This window comes from Anguilla rostrata, chromosome 13 (genome assembly GCF_018555375.3).
Source record: "Anguilla rostrata isolate EN2019 chromosome 13, ASM1855537v3, whole genome shotgun sequence".
Taxonomy (NCBI): Eukaryota; Metazoa; Chordata; class Actinopteri; order Anguilliformes; family Anguillidae; genus Anguilla; species Anguilla rostrata.
This window is the reverse complement of record NC_057945.1, coordinates 39,801,510-39,816,428: the sequence shown is the minus strand read 5'-3', so window position 1 is coordinate 39,816,428 and position 14,919 is coordinate 39,801,510. Positions and strand designations below refer to the sequence as shown.

The window sequence follows — 14,919 nt, the reverse complement described above, 5'->3', positions numbered from 1 at the left end:
TTTTGATAATGCGTTTTCCCGTCTTGTTTTTAAGATGCTTTTGTGACCCGTCAAATGCATTCCATTCTCACACTTGCACGGATTGTCCCGTAACACCGTGTCGAAAAGTGTGAAAGTTTTAACAAATCTGACTACAGACAGAGGCTGTGTGCTACAGCTACACCGTCAAATTACTAAAGTGAAACGCATTACTCCACCATAAGGAAAAGACGATCACAAGATGACTATGAAACGTACGAGGTAGCCATGTGGAATATGCAGGAAGTGACTTCATTGAACAGCACTCGTCCAAAGAAGCACAGGAGGAAAAAAGTCTAAACAAAGAGATTTATCTGAAACCAACGGGACAACCCCGCCCCTCTCAAAGCCCCCTTCCACCGAGAACGACTCCCATTGGCCAAAGCTACGAGATCCCTCCTCCCCATAGGCTGTCTGTTTTGTGAGAGACTGCCATCCCACAGTTTCCGCTGGGATTAGAATAGTCACAGTAAATCGAATTTTGTTGCATTTTTCCGTTTGGATGTGGGGAAATTAAAGATTCAAAAGGACCGGACACATGAGGGTATGTTGCATTTTTGTCTTCTTTTATCGTCGCTTGGGTTTCACTGCTTATTTTGTTTGGTTTTGGCACATATTGTTCTAATGGGAACTTCTGAAGTTGTGAAGTTGGAAGAAATCCAGGCGTATTTATACCACACTAGCACTATAAACAATAACTAGGATATTGCAAAGAAAGGGGGACAAACTAATTATTAAACTCGAATCGGCTATAGATTATAGTCTTCCCCGCTAACGGCAACTTCAACTGAAAAGATTTACCAAAATACAAGAAAATAGCTAATGGAAGAATGGACATCTACTTACAGTATGCAGACAGTGAAAATACCTTGTTTTAAGACCGAGTGTATGTTGACCTACAGATTAAATGGCTCTCGAAATAACCATGCAAAGTGCATCATGTATCACAACACTTAATGGAAACTCACTCTTTGTTAACATTTACACTGTAATGGTGCATTTAGACTTTTTGATGTTGATCAGTTTGGTCAGTAGATTTCCTGGGAAAACTTTGCGCGCTGTTTCAGTTTGGGGTTCGTATCCGAGTCATATTGCATAACATTGCTTTTCAATACCCTTTAACTGTCCAGGCCCACTAAATTGGGTTAAAAACTAATTTCGTTTTGACTTCGCCTAGTGTTTATCAAAAGGTCCCTTGTGCTGGAAACGCAATCAACGTGTCCCATTCAATTTCTAAAGGACGTATTGCGTTCCAAATATAGCCTACCATTTCAATCATAATTATAATTTTCAGATAAACTTCTGAGCAGCCTTACGTGTCTGCTTTAGTGTGTATAAAAACGGTTGTAGGGTACATGCAGTGCCCCTCCGCAGTCCCGCTGTTTCTCCCATTTGGGGATCGGAGCAGACTCAGAATGGGCGTTTCTTTCAAGGTAACAGTGACGCCACCAGGAGGTGGCCACAAATGCAGTCAAGCTTGAATTTGCACTTGCTGACGAAGGTGACAAGCTTCGTTATAACTTGTGAATTCTCCCCTAGGGCGACTGAAAAGGGACAAATGTGGCTCGACCGGTGTCTCGCTACTTTATTAAATTAGTAACAAATGAAAGATAGAAGATGGGTAGCCTACTTTTATACGCCCTGAAATCTTTATTAAACTTTTCCACCGTAGGCTGTTGGAATGCGCACGTTTTTCCACACGTCAACTGGACAGTGTTTGTGTGGCTCTATATCGAAACAGACGCATTAGATGACCTTATGAGTCCACCTAATAGAAATGTGCCATGGTGTGTAGATGACAAATGACGTCAGAGATGAAGGTGTTCAGTCCATTCATAAATCTCTGTTGGGGCTCTCGGTCAGTGAGATCCATACCTACCCTGGTGCAGTTCTCACACCCTTCCACCCCCTCCATGCGGCTCTTTTCCGTTTCATAAATCGTGAGACGTGCAGCCATCATATCGTGTCTGCTGTCATAGAGTCCGGCCTCCCTCTCTCGCTGATTAAAAGGGGTGGCTGCATCTAGATCATTAGCATTCGTTCGTCCAGGCTTGTTTGGTTAAAAACATACAGCACATCGTGAGTTTAATGCATAACTCATATCTTAGAGATGCACCAGATACAGACACATCATTCCATAAGGCCGTAAAAGATTGCATACCAGTGGAGGCAAATTCATCCCTAACAGGCTTTGCAGAAAGAGAATTCTGTTATAATCTGAATGCATTCTGGAATGCCACGAGCCTGCTGGCTGACCGCTACTGTTCTCGTAACCGTTGGCTACAGCGTTCATTCGATGGTCTGAAGCTGAGCCCGTGCAGTTCACGTCACGTGGAATGCCGTTTTCATCATCGGCCAGTGATATCAGTTTGTGGAAGCAGAGTTCAGAGAGAGCAGCATCTTGAATCCAGCAAAAAGTGTTCAGAAGCAGCAAAAAGTATAAAAGAAAAAAGATTAGATTGACGTGTCCCCGTTTGAAGAATCGTTCACTGAAAATGGAATTAAAAGACAGCCCACGGAAAGAGAACCCCGCCAATATTTTGGACACTGCATGGCAAGGAAACGGGGGCGTTTGCTGGAATATGAACTGGAGAATAAAGGATGAGCCCTGGGGACTGGGAGAGAGAAGAGGAGCCTGGGAATGTTTAGTTCTCACAGTTTAGCCCACATTTCCTTTTACCTCCCTCCCACATGTTATTCCCTACGACAAACACCGCCGATTGTGACCCACGACCACAGCGAGAACAGCGTCTCAGATAAAGACCTGTGTGGAGCTAGGAATTCTGGGTCCCGTTTTTTAAATGAAACAAATTTATTTATTTTAAGCTGTGGGCCCCTATAATCGTCACTACCTTTCACCCCTCTAGCGACAGCCGTGCCTTTAAAAGGACATTAAGTACACCGTACTGCTGTGCCGTACTTCTGCAACGTATATAACGAACGTTCTAGTAAATGTATTTCAATGACATGAGTACAGCAGCGCTCGGGCTCGCTCAGATTGGCAAAAAAAAAATTACGAGCGCGTGAAATTAGCGGAGGGGTGAAAACGACACGCAGAAAACTTGAGGGAGGTGTGGAGTTAATTTGTGGGAAGAAACGTTAGCGCTGAATGCATTCTCTCTCTCGGACTGGCGCTGTAATAAGCGTGCTGTGCGAGTGGCCAAACCACAGACCGCAGGGGCTGCAGAAGCTCCGCGTGCCGTTACGCTGAGAGACTGGAGCTCTGTGCGGCAGAGAAGTCTGCGCGCGCACACGAGCGCGAAGTCAAAGTTTGGAATAAAAGCGGGGTTTTCCCCCCGTCGTGTAGTATTTTCCCCTCGCTCTCGTTTATTCAAACGGGTTTTTATTTCAAGACTTTTAACATAAGGCAGCAGTGACTTCCTGTCCTTCATCTTTAAGGACAAAAACATCCATCAATAAAAATGAAAATAAATGCATATGAAAGCAGTTGGACACATGCAGGCCTATTCCAATGGCCCATCTGAGATTATTTTATGATAATCAAGGGAGCCCAGAGGATGCTCTCTCTCTCTAAGAGGCCACTGTGAGCCATGGTCCAACAGCACGATCTCACGCGTCAGTCCTGCCCTTGTCTGTGTATGGAAGGACTGGATTCTTGGCTGATCGAGCAGCCCACACAGACAGCAGTCTTCAGACGGATCAAGCGTGAATGAAGGACTGTTCAGAGGTGCTGCCTGGGCTGTTTACTGCTGCATAAGCTGTTTATTGCTTCATGTTAGCTTTTTTAATTTTTTTTTTTTTACTGCTGTGTGTGTTAAGTATGCCTCCACAGCTTGTCGTTATGCATGTTTCTGAAGTTGCCGTTGGAGACGGGGTAGAGAGGCTAAGCACAGAGGAAACTGGAGAGAGAGAGAGAGAGAGAGAGAAGTGGTCATGTGACCACTTGTTGAGATTCGTGCAACGCAGAAGTTTTTTTTTTTTTTTTTGCTGAATGTTCAAAGTAGTCAGTGTGAGGTTCCCCCCACAAGCCAGCTGTTCTGCTTTAGTTATGCGACAGTGACACGCTCCTCTCGTCCTCCACGACCGGGCGGGGAGGAAAAACAGAAGAAAAAAAAACGTTCAGCTGAGTCGGCGTTGAGGGAGCACGTGCGTAAAAGCCCAGGAGGATGTGACGTAGTTATGTTTTGTGAATCGTATTTTTAAATTTTCAAAGGGCAGCGAGCCCATTCAGCACGAGTGCCGGCCTACGCAGGCACTGAATCCGAAGCTGAAGCAGTTCTGTTCCTGGTAAAGAGTGGCGGTACTGACGAGGGGCTGCAGGTGGGCGGTTCTGACGCGGCCTGGGCCGGGCCGGGCCGAGTCGCTGGGCGCTGGAGCGCGGCTTTTGGGCCCAGTTAGAAGAAGCCTGGCACAGGGCACGCACGGTTCTCCTGTGACAAACCACCGCATGTCTCAGCCATCTCCACTCAACCCCATCCGCCCAGGACAAAACCACAGTCTTCCTCAGAAACCGAGGAGGAGAGGAGAGAACAACCCGTGACATACAACAGACTCTCTCTCTCTCGTTCTCGAGCCGGGGGGGGGGATGAATGACTTTCGCAAGGATGTTAATAACTTCCTGGTTACAAGCTGGCCTGTTTCCAATAGGTAGACAACAGTGAACGGATTTGGGACTGACCTTCCTTGTTGATCCTCACTACCTGAACTCTGGCCTTTTGGGCCCCTTCTGCTTGGTATTCATTATGTACAGCAGACCAGACTGAGGGCTTACCACTGGAGATTGGTCTGTTTTTGGGTGGCTGGAAGAGGAGGAAGAAGAGGAGGGGGGACTGGGCCTTCCATGTGCCAGTGCATGGGGCTCTTCCTCTGCCAGAGGTGGCAGCAGAGGAACTCATTTTTGCTCTCAAACTACCCCCTACCCCCTAACCCCGCTAACCCCTACCTCCTAACTCCTCACCCCTCACGGCTGCGAAAGCATCTCTCACCGTCTGCCGTCCCTCCCCTCAGGAATCCAGGATGAGTGTGGAGAGCCTGAGCCAGAAGGAGATGCTGACGCTGCTGAGCATTCTGGAGGGAGAGCTGGAGGCGCGGGACCTGGTGATCGAGTCCCTGAGGGTAGGCCTCCGCGGCGCCGCTACGCTAAAGCCACCAGTCACAACCCGTCACACCCTACAGGCCCACCACACCCTACAGGCCAATCACACCCTACAGGCCAATCACAACGCGTCACACCCTACAGGCCAATCACAACCCGTCACACCCTACAGGCCCACCACACCCTACAGGCCAATCACAACCCGTCACACCCCACAGGCCAATCACAACGCATCACCACCAGCAGGCCCATCACGATCAGTCACACCCTACAGGCCAGTCACAATGCATCACACCCTACAGACCAATCACAACGCATCACCACCAGCAGGCCCATCACGATCAGTCACACCCTACAGGCCAGTCACAATGCATCACACCCTACAGACCAATCACAACGCATCACCACCTGCAGGCCCATCACGATCAGTCACACCCTACAGGCCAATCACAACGCATCGCCACCTGCAGGCCCATCACGATCAGTCACACCCTACAGGCCAATCACAACGCATCACCACCTGCAGGCCCATCACGATCAGTCACACCCTACAGGCCAATCACAAGCTGTCACACTGTCCCGTCACAAACCTCACTTCAGTCAGTGCCTTTACATAATCTACATTTCGGTAACACAGACTGAGGGGTGCCATATTCGGGGGGGGGGAGTTTAGGATGATTCCTAGGCCCTATTACTGACAGGGGCCTTCAAAACTGTGCTGTAGGGTGGGGTGGGGCCCAACGTGGGGCCCAAAATCCCCGACGGTGCCCCTGCTCAGTCCGACTCAGTGTGACGGTCACAGTTCTGTCCCTCCTTCAGCGCTCAATCCCACGGATGTTTCCAGAACTGCAAATTAAATCTCTTTCCTGAATCTCGCCGTTTTTGGCCATTTACGTATTATTTTCCTACGGGGAAAATGGGAGCCACATGTAGTTAGTGGAGCGGCTTTCGGGACAGTGGGGGTGCACGTGAGCGTGCCAGATCTGTCCCTGCTGATAAAAGTCCTGTGAAGGGGGGGGGGGGTGGGGTGGCGTGGGGTGTCCTGAGAGGGCCGCAGGCCTTGTTTTTTAATCCAGTAACAGCTGAGCCAGTCAGGTGCAGAGAGAGCCAGGGCGCCCTCACGGCTCACCTCAGGTAGGACTGAAGCAGCAGCAAAGCCGACGGACTTCACGCCAGAGGGTGTTAATGCTTTAAACACGGGTGGGGCTTGGCCCTCGTACCTGTGCAGTGATGTCAGCCGTGTTCTGCGTACCTCTACCTGTGCTCACCGCTTCAGCTGGGAGAGTGTTTGTGTAAGCAAATGTCTGCTTTTGATTCTGCAGAAATCTTTTAGGCAAATTCAAAGACCAAACAAAGAAAGAGAAAAGACAAACAGAAAAAGGCTATGACTAAAGAACATGAGATGGAATATGGCCACTGAGTCATTGTCAGGTGGTCAGTGAAAACGAGACCCTGCTTTGAACTGGTCTTACCTGCTTACGTAAAGCCTGCATGCATGCAATTCCATAATCCTCTGTTTCTGAATGTTAGTGAGCTCCACTCCTATGGGAGGTGGATGGTGGATCTCAGATCTCGCCTTGGTGCAAAGACCCAAATCTACAGCATTCTGCAGAACCAGCAGAGTTACCCCAGCCCTGGCAGAGTTATGCCCGCCCTGCAGAATTACTCCAGTTTTCCTGCAGATTTACTCCAGCTCTCCTGCAGATTTACTCCAGCTCTCCTGCAGATTTACTCCAGCTCTCCTACAGAGTTACTCCAGCTCTCCTGTAGAGTTACTCCAGCTCTCCTGCAGAGTTACTCCAGCTCTCCTGCAGAGTTACTCCAGCTCTCCTGCAGAGTTACTCCAGCTCTCCTCCAGATTTACTCCAGCTCTCCTGTAGAGTTACTCCAGCTCTCCTGCAGAGTTACTCCAGCTCTCCTACAGAGTTACTCCAGCTCTCCTGCAGAGTTACTCCAGCTCTCCTGCAGAGTTACTCCAGCTCTCCTCCAGAGTTACTCCAGCTCTCCTGCAGATTTACTCCAGCTCTCCTGCAGAGTTACTCCAGCTCTCCTACAGAGTTACTCCAGCTCACCTGCAGAGTTACTCGAGCCCTCCTGCAGAGTTACTCCAGCTCTCCTGCAGAGTTACTCCAGCTCACCTGCAGAGTTACTCGAGCCCTCCTGCAGAGTTACTCCAGCTCTCCTGCAGAGTTACTCCAGCTCTCCTGCAGATTTACTCCAGCTCTCCTGCAGAGTTACTCCAGCTCTCCTACAGAGTTACTCCAGCTCTCCTACAGAGTTACTCCAGCTCTCCTGCAGATTTACTCCAGTTCTCCTGCAGAGTTACTCCAGCTCTCCTGCAGAGTTACTCCAGCTCTCCTGCAGATTTACTCCAGCTCTCCTGCAGAGTTACTCCAGCTCTCCTGCAGATTTACTCCAGCTCTCCTACAGAGTTACTCCAGCTCTCCTGCAGATTTACTCCAGTTCTCCTGCAGAGTTACTCCAGCTCTCCTACAGAGTTACTCCAGCTCTCCTGCAGATTTACTCCAGCTCTCCTGCAGAGTTACTCCAGCTCTCCTACAGATTTACTCCAGCTCTCCTACAGAGTTACTCCAGCTCTCCTGCAGATTTACTCCAGTTCTCCTGCAGAGTTACTCCAGCTCTCCTACAGAGTTACTCCAGCTCACCTGCAGATTTACTCCAGTTCTCCTGCAGAGTTACTCCAGCTCTCCTGCAGATTTACTCCAGCTCACCTGCAGAGTTACTCCAGCTCTCCTACAGAGTTACTCCAGCTCTCCTGCAGAGTTACTCGAGCCCTGCAGATTTACGGCACAGATTTACAGACGCGCTTCTGCACCCAGGGGGCTTTGCGGCGGACGGTGCGGCTGATTGCGTCCGCAGGCCTGGGAATGGCGGAGTGAAAAAATAAACGGAGTCCGTAAATAGTTCTGTGTAAGCCCAGTGGGGACCGGGCCTGTTTACTCTCGGTCTGGAAGAAGAGGCCCACCTCCAGTGTGTCACAGGCGGCTGAGGAGGCCCACCTCCAGCGTGTCACAGATGGCTGATGAGGCCCAGGGTAGCACGATGACCAGGGGAGAACCAGGATTGCCACTCAAAAAAAAAAGGGTTTGCCGGTTTGATTCCCAGGTGGGCCACTTCCATTGTACCCTTGAGCGAGTTGCTAAACCTGAACCGCTTCAGTAAAAACACCCGGCTGTATAAATGAATGGTATGTAAAAGAATGTAATCTGGAAGACACTCTTATACCGGGTCTCTGATATACAGCCGAAATGTAAATGTGACATAACTCCGTATCTACCCTCTCCTGAGCCTCCTTCACGCCCAACCCCCCCCCCCCCCCCCCAAAACACCAGCCCCCTAGTCTGGGGGAGCAGTCACTCTCCACAGTCTGTGCTGCTCTGAGAGCGGTCAGACCGCCCGTGCTTAAAGACTCCCACTGCATTTCGGGAGTCCCTGTAAAATAACACGAGCCCCAACTCTGTCCTGGGGGGGAGGAGGTAAATCAGGCGCTCAGAGTCCGACAGCTTGGCCGTTACTCAGCTTGGCTGTTACTGCCTCTCACCGGTATCTCTGCCACAAATTCATAACGCAGATAAACCATCAATATGGAATCCATTTTACAACGTACAGTCAAATTTCAGTAGTCAATTGTCCGAGCTATAAAAGTTATTACTCCTGGTATGAACTTCACGGCATAAATCGTGCTTCATCATCCAGTTCATCAAATTAGTTTCCTCCCTAAACCGAAGAGGTTTTATGGGTCATTTGTCAGGCAGAATAGCACAGGCCCGGTGTCTCAGACAGAGCCGTTTCATTTCTCAGCCCTCAACTGATATCTTATCCCTTTGAGGTCTCGTCACGCCACAGTCAGATGGCAGTCCTTGGTCCTTAAAGGAATCGATTTCTTCCTTTGGCTTTTCCCCCCAAAGCTACACGTCTCAAAATGGATTGTGTAGGCCTGTGTATTCAGATAAGCCTCTCGGTAGAACATGGGCGAAAGCCAGGCCATGCCATCTGGCACTTCAGAACTAAATGGGTCTGCCTTTGGTGTGGAAGGCTCCTGTGTGGGATTCAGAGTCTTGAGTCACGAGATGAGCTCACTGGGGAACCGTTGGCTGGATGTCTTACTGTCCGTGAAACCGAGCCTTTCTGGAGGTTAATGTCCTCCTGGAATGTGTGACATGTGGCTGTTGCCTGAAACAACAGAGCACGCGCTATATTGTGAGATGTAGGGAAAGGCCATGTCTGTGTGGGAATGACCTACAGGGTTGCTGGGATGTGTGTGTTTGTGTGTGTGTGTGTGGGGGGGGCTGATGCTGTAGAGGGATGCTGGGATGTGTGTGTGGCATTGATGCTGTAGAGGGATGCTGGGATGTGTGTGTGGCATTGATGCTGTAGAGGGATGCTGGGATGTGTGTGTGGCATTGATGCTGTAGAGGGATGCTGGGATGTGTGTGTGGCATTGATGCTGTAGAGGGATGCTGGGATGTTGGGATGTGTGTGTGGCACTGATGCTGTAGAGGGATGCTGGGATGTTGGGATGTGTGTGTGGCATTGATGCTGTACAGGGATGATGGGATGTGTGTGTGGCACTGATGCTGTAGTGGGTCACTGGGATGTGTGTGTGGCACTGATGCTGTAGAGGGATGCTGGGATGTGTGTGTGGCATTGAGGCTGTAGAGGGATGCTGGGATGTTGGGATGTGTGTGTGGCATTGATGCTGTACAGGGATGATGGGATGTGTGTGTGGCACTGATGCTGTAGTGGGTCACTGGGATGTGTGTGTGGCATTGATGCTGTAGAGGGATGCTGGGATGTTGGGATGTGTGTGTGGCACTGATGCTGTAGAGGGATGCTGGGATGTTGGGATGTGTGTGTGGCACTGATGCTGTACAGGGATGATGGGATGTGTGTGTGGCACTGATGCTGTAGTGGGTCACTGGGATGTGTGTGTGGCATTGATGCTGTAGAGGGATGCTGGGATGTGTGTGTGGCATTGATGCTGTAGAGGGATGCTGGGATGTGTGTGTGGCACTGATGCTGTAGTGGGTCACTGGGATGTGGGACACTGATGCTGTTGATATTCAGGGTGGAGAACAGGTCTTGATCTGCCCATCTTCCATTTCCTGGTTTACTCCCCAGAAGAGGGGGCTTCGAGGTGCACATTTGGGGGTTTCAAACCTGCCGTTAAACCCAAAGATGATGAAACTGGGCCAGCAAAAATAATCTGGGGCTCCTTGAGATGTTTGAGAAAATAAAACCTGTGCACCAATAATTGCTAGATCCACCATACAATTGGCCATTTCCCTGTGTTCTTCAAGGGTTTTATGAAGCATTTGGCTGGACATACTTCAGGCACCGTGGATAAATATCGAACAAAACGTTCTCAGGGGTTCATCGGTTCAAGTTTATTAGTTTTTCAGAAAGCTTAAAATGATTGTAGAGTTGTGGTTCCATTCAGCTGAGCGGGTGGGCTCTTCCGGGGATTTTGTTTGCGAGAGCTCTTTAGCTTGTGTGTCACATCTTTAAGACATCACCAGTGGCTGCAGGCTTGACTCATCAACATGGAAATGTGGCATGGCGATTTAAGGACGATGAGTGGTGTTAATATATTTTAAAACAAGCGTAGCTTTTGGCCTGAATTTCATGCTTTTCTGAGCCAGAACGGAAAGAATGTCAACAAACAGCGAGTCTCTCCCCCGGCCTCTAGAGAGAGAGAGACTGTTTTGAGTGCATCGTGATCGTGCGCCAGTGGGCATTTCGTTTCGCACGGCTTAAGGATAATCTTTTGAACGCGGCCAATTCCTCCATTTATCCCAAAGCGATTCCAAGAGCAGCGGAATAAAAAAAAATATATATATAACAATAAAAAAAAACGACACCAGCGAGCGCAACCGAAAACGGCCGCGTGGCGTTTTTTTAAGTCTCTGAAAATATGAAAATCTGGATCGCTGCGCATCCCAGAGTCGCTTGGCAGCGCGGGTTGCCAGATAAACGGGGAGTCCTCTCCAGCACTTTCAAGTCTTTTCACATCCGACACCACTGCTGCAGTCCAGGCTGAAACTCAGCCCTGGGGGGGTGGGGAGGGGTGGGGGGGATGGGAGAGGAAAGGGCACCAGTACGTTGCCGTGGTTTCCGGATTAAGCACGCTTGCAGGTACCGAAACATGTGAGCCGTTAAAGGCCACTCCTGGCCACCTGCCTTCAGGCCATTCCTGCCGGCCTTTTGAAGTGACCTGCGCTGCTTTCCACGCCTCCAGGGCCCAGTTTTTAAAAAATAAACACATGAATAAAATTAGTCACGTTTCCGTTCCAGTGAACGGCCTCTTCCACCTCGCCCTTGAGCTTGTCACATGACAGTCTCTCCCTGACGCAGGATCACGGGGATCGGCTAGGCTAGTTTGCCTGCAGCCGTGCGGTTTAGTTATTTTTTCCCCTGTGTGCACAGCAGTGCCTTCAGTCCTCAGACAGCCTGTTCTATGGACTCTTCACCAGTCTGATAGGCATAGCGACAATGGCGGCTGTCGAAAACCAAAGGTCTAACTCTCCCCCGTTTCACACACACACACGCAGGAAGAGCCCGAACCTGTCTGGCCAAGAAACCAGAAGGAACATTTTTGCTTTAATAGCTCACTCTGGGTTCATTCCAGTGGCTTATTTTCACTCCTTGCATCTCTTCCTCGAATCCTTTCCACGCTCCTTAGCGCCACCCAGTGGAGGCTGCGAGGAAGAGATGCAAGGATGAGACACGAGGACGGAGGAATCGAGGGGACGTGTACTGGGCAAATGGAATGTCCTCGCTCAGTCAAGTGTCGGTTTGAAGCCACGTCAATTACAGATGTGGCAGATGTGAATCATTTATACGTCACATGTTCCAAAAAAAAAGACTTCCGCTAAGGCTGCACTCATGTATCCTCACTGAAGCATCCTCCAGGAGCCTCCTCGCTCCTCCAAGTAGCATTTAACAAACTGGAATGTCCTTAAAGATGGCGGACCTCAATCGATTCCCAGGTCTCGTGAGGACTGAGGAGACGAGGATGGATAAAATAAGCGATTGGAGTGAACCGGCTGTCTGCAGCGTTGCATGAGAAGGCTCCTTTTCCTGCTGCATACTATTAGATCTTCCTTGTGAACTTGGGCCAGGGCAAGCGCCTCATCCCTGATTTACTGCTTCCTGATTGGCTGGTGATGGCTAGGGAAACCATCTATCCCTGACATGCGGCTTCCTGATTGGCTGGCGGTGGCCCACGGTGCACTCAGACCGAGGCAGCTCTCCTCTCCCGACACACCGTAAAAAGTCTCTAGCGTTTTAGTCTTGCAAGTAGAAAGCATCAGCTTGTTTCAAGTTGCTCTTTGCTTAACTTTTCTTGAAGTGAAATTATCCAATTGGCAAATTGTGAAATGAGTCAAACCGACTCACGTCATTGCCAATCCTTTTGTCTTATTCAGCAAAAAAAATAATAGAAATAAGACCCAAGTATAAATATGACTAAGATACTTGTGACATTTTTGTGGGGTTCTTTGGCCACAGCTGTCTGACACGCGAGAGCGTTCCTCTTGACCTTTCACCTTTGCGGCCTTCTTATGAGACATATTCAGCTACGTTTTCTGCAGGTTCCTCAATAGTTCCGGGTTTGCTTTGTCATCATAAAGCATAAAGCAAATCTGCGGTCACAAGTGGGATATTATTGCTGCAATCTGTGTCCTGCAAGTTGGGGCAATGCGGGAATGAGTAATTAGGAGGGTTTTCATATGACCCGTCTCTCTCTAAATAGGAGCACACAAAAACCAAAGAACTTCAAGGTCCCCAAATTTTGTACTTTGTTCCTGTTCCTGGCCACTTCCTCTAAAACAAGAAGTGCCCACCCCCCAGTCTCTTATTTTTCATAGAACAGAGAAGTAATTACTGCAACGTGCAAAAAAAACAAACAGATTCTAACACTGCAGCCAAGTCAGTATTCCACGGGGCCAACGGATAAAAGTTAGAGAAAATGAGAAATGAAGCTTGATCTGAGCCCTGGTCCGTTGAATAAACTTCGGGGACGGCTTGTCTGAACAGCCTGAGTCCTCAGGCTTGTGTTAGGCAGCCCGTGCGGAGTTTCTGCCGGGATGGTTAAGACTTTCCTGGGTGGGCGTTTCAGTCAGGGAGGACATGATTTTGGCACGGATGGACAGGATTGGAATGACACTCCAGAGAGGATGAGGATGAGAGAGAGAGGAACAAAAGGCGAAGAGATGGACAGAGTAAGGGAGACAGAAGAGAGAGATAGGCCACACAGCCTCTCAGCCAGATATCTATGTGATAAAGCGGTGTGTGTGTGTTAGGACAGAGGCAGGAAGCTAGAGCCGTCAGAGGCAGAAAAGGGCATGCACACACACACACACACACACACACACACACATTTCTGTCCAGGCTCAGGTTTCAGTCTGAATTGTGCAGCTCAGACTAAACCATTCTGACCACTGCGTTTGAGAGGAATGTGACTGAGCTGAAACTGCACAATTAGCCTGCAGGCGTTTGAACAAAACTGACAAAGCAACATAAAAAACATAAATGCATTAAAATAAATGAATTAGTCCAGTGAGGCACTGTGCGTGTGCTGAAGCTTTTTCAGGACCTGCACACCACAGCATTCCTGGGCAGGTCAGAGAGGGAGACAGTGATAAGCAGTGCAGAGCAGCAGCTCTTACACATCCTTCTGGAGCAGGCCATGCACAGCCCAAAGAGCTGCAGATCTTATCTGTGTGTGTGTGTGTCTGTGTGTGTGCATGTCTGTCTGTGTGTAGGTGTCTGTGTGTGTGTGTGTGTGTGTGCATGTCTGTCTGTGTGTAGGTGTCTGTGTGTGTTTGTGTGTGTGCATGTCTGTCTGTGTGTAGGTGTCTGTGTGTGTTTGTGTGTGTGCATGTCTGTCTGTGTGCGTTTGTGTCTGTGTGTGTGCATGTCTGTCTGTGTGTGTGTGTGTGTCTGTGTGTGTGTGTGTGTGCATGTCTGTCTCTGTGTGTGTGTGTGTGTGTGTGTGTGTGTGCATGTTGTCGTGGTGTGTGTTGTGTGTGTGTTGTGTGTGTGTGTGTGTGTGCATGTCTGTCTGTGTGTAGGTGTCTGTGTGTGTTTGTGTGTGTGCATGTCTGTCTGTGTGTGTGTGTGTGTGTGTGTTTTGTCTGTGTGTGTTTGTGCGTGTGCATGTCTGTCTGTGTGTAGGTGTGTGTGTGTGTGTGTGTCTGTGTGTGTGTGTGTGTGTGTGTGTGTGCATGTCTGTCTGTGTGTGTGTGTGTGTGTGTGTGTGTGTGTGCATGTCTGTCTGTGTGTGTGTGTGTCTGTGTGTGTGTGTGTGTGTGTGTGTGTGCATGTCTGTCTGTGTGTAGGTGTCTGTGTGTGTTTGTGTGTGTGCATGTCTGTCTGTGTGTGTGTGTGTGTGTGTGTTTGTCTGTGTGTGTTTGTGCGTGTGCATGTCTGTCTGTGTGTGTATACACGTGTGTGTGTGTGCGCATGTGTGTATGCATGTGTGTGTGTGCATGTCTGTCTGTGTGTGTGTGTGTATGTGTCTGTCTGTGCGTAGGTGCCGGCAGTTCTGCTTCCTGAACGAGCGCGCTTTGCGTTTGTCCCTGTTATTGCAGAGCTTAACCCTGCCGTGTGGGAGCGGCCCGGCTGTATCGGTCGGGGGGGGGGGTGTTGGGGGGGGGGAGGGGGGGCTATAATGGGTCATCTCCCCCCGCCAGAGCTGCTCTCGGGGGCCTCGCTGCGCTGCGCTGCGTTAGCGACAGGAAGTGAGAAACTCCAGCGGGCCTCGTGTCACATGGACCGCCACATGGCCCAGCATTCCTGCTTTAACAAACACGGACCCCTCA

At 49.6% G+C, this 14,919-nt stretch overlaps 1 protein-coding gene across 1 annotated transcript in view; it reads left to right on the top strand.

Annotated features, from left to right (window-relative positions):
• The first annotated feature begins 413 nt into the window (after positions 1-413).
• Positions 414-14,919, top strand: part of LOC135237755 (CTTNBP2 N-terminal-like protein) — a 30,419-nt gene continuing 15,913 nt past the window's right edge. The window contains exons 1-2 of the mRNA XM_064305155.1: positions 414-562; positions 4,987-5,094. Of these exons, the coding sequence (XP_064161225.1) occupies positions 557-562; positions 4,987-5,094 (114 nt within the window). The 5' untranslated portion in view covers positions 414-556. The remainder of the gene's footprint in view (positions 563-4,986; positions 5,095-14,919) is intronic.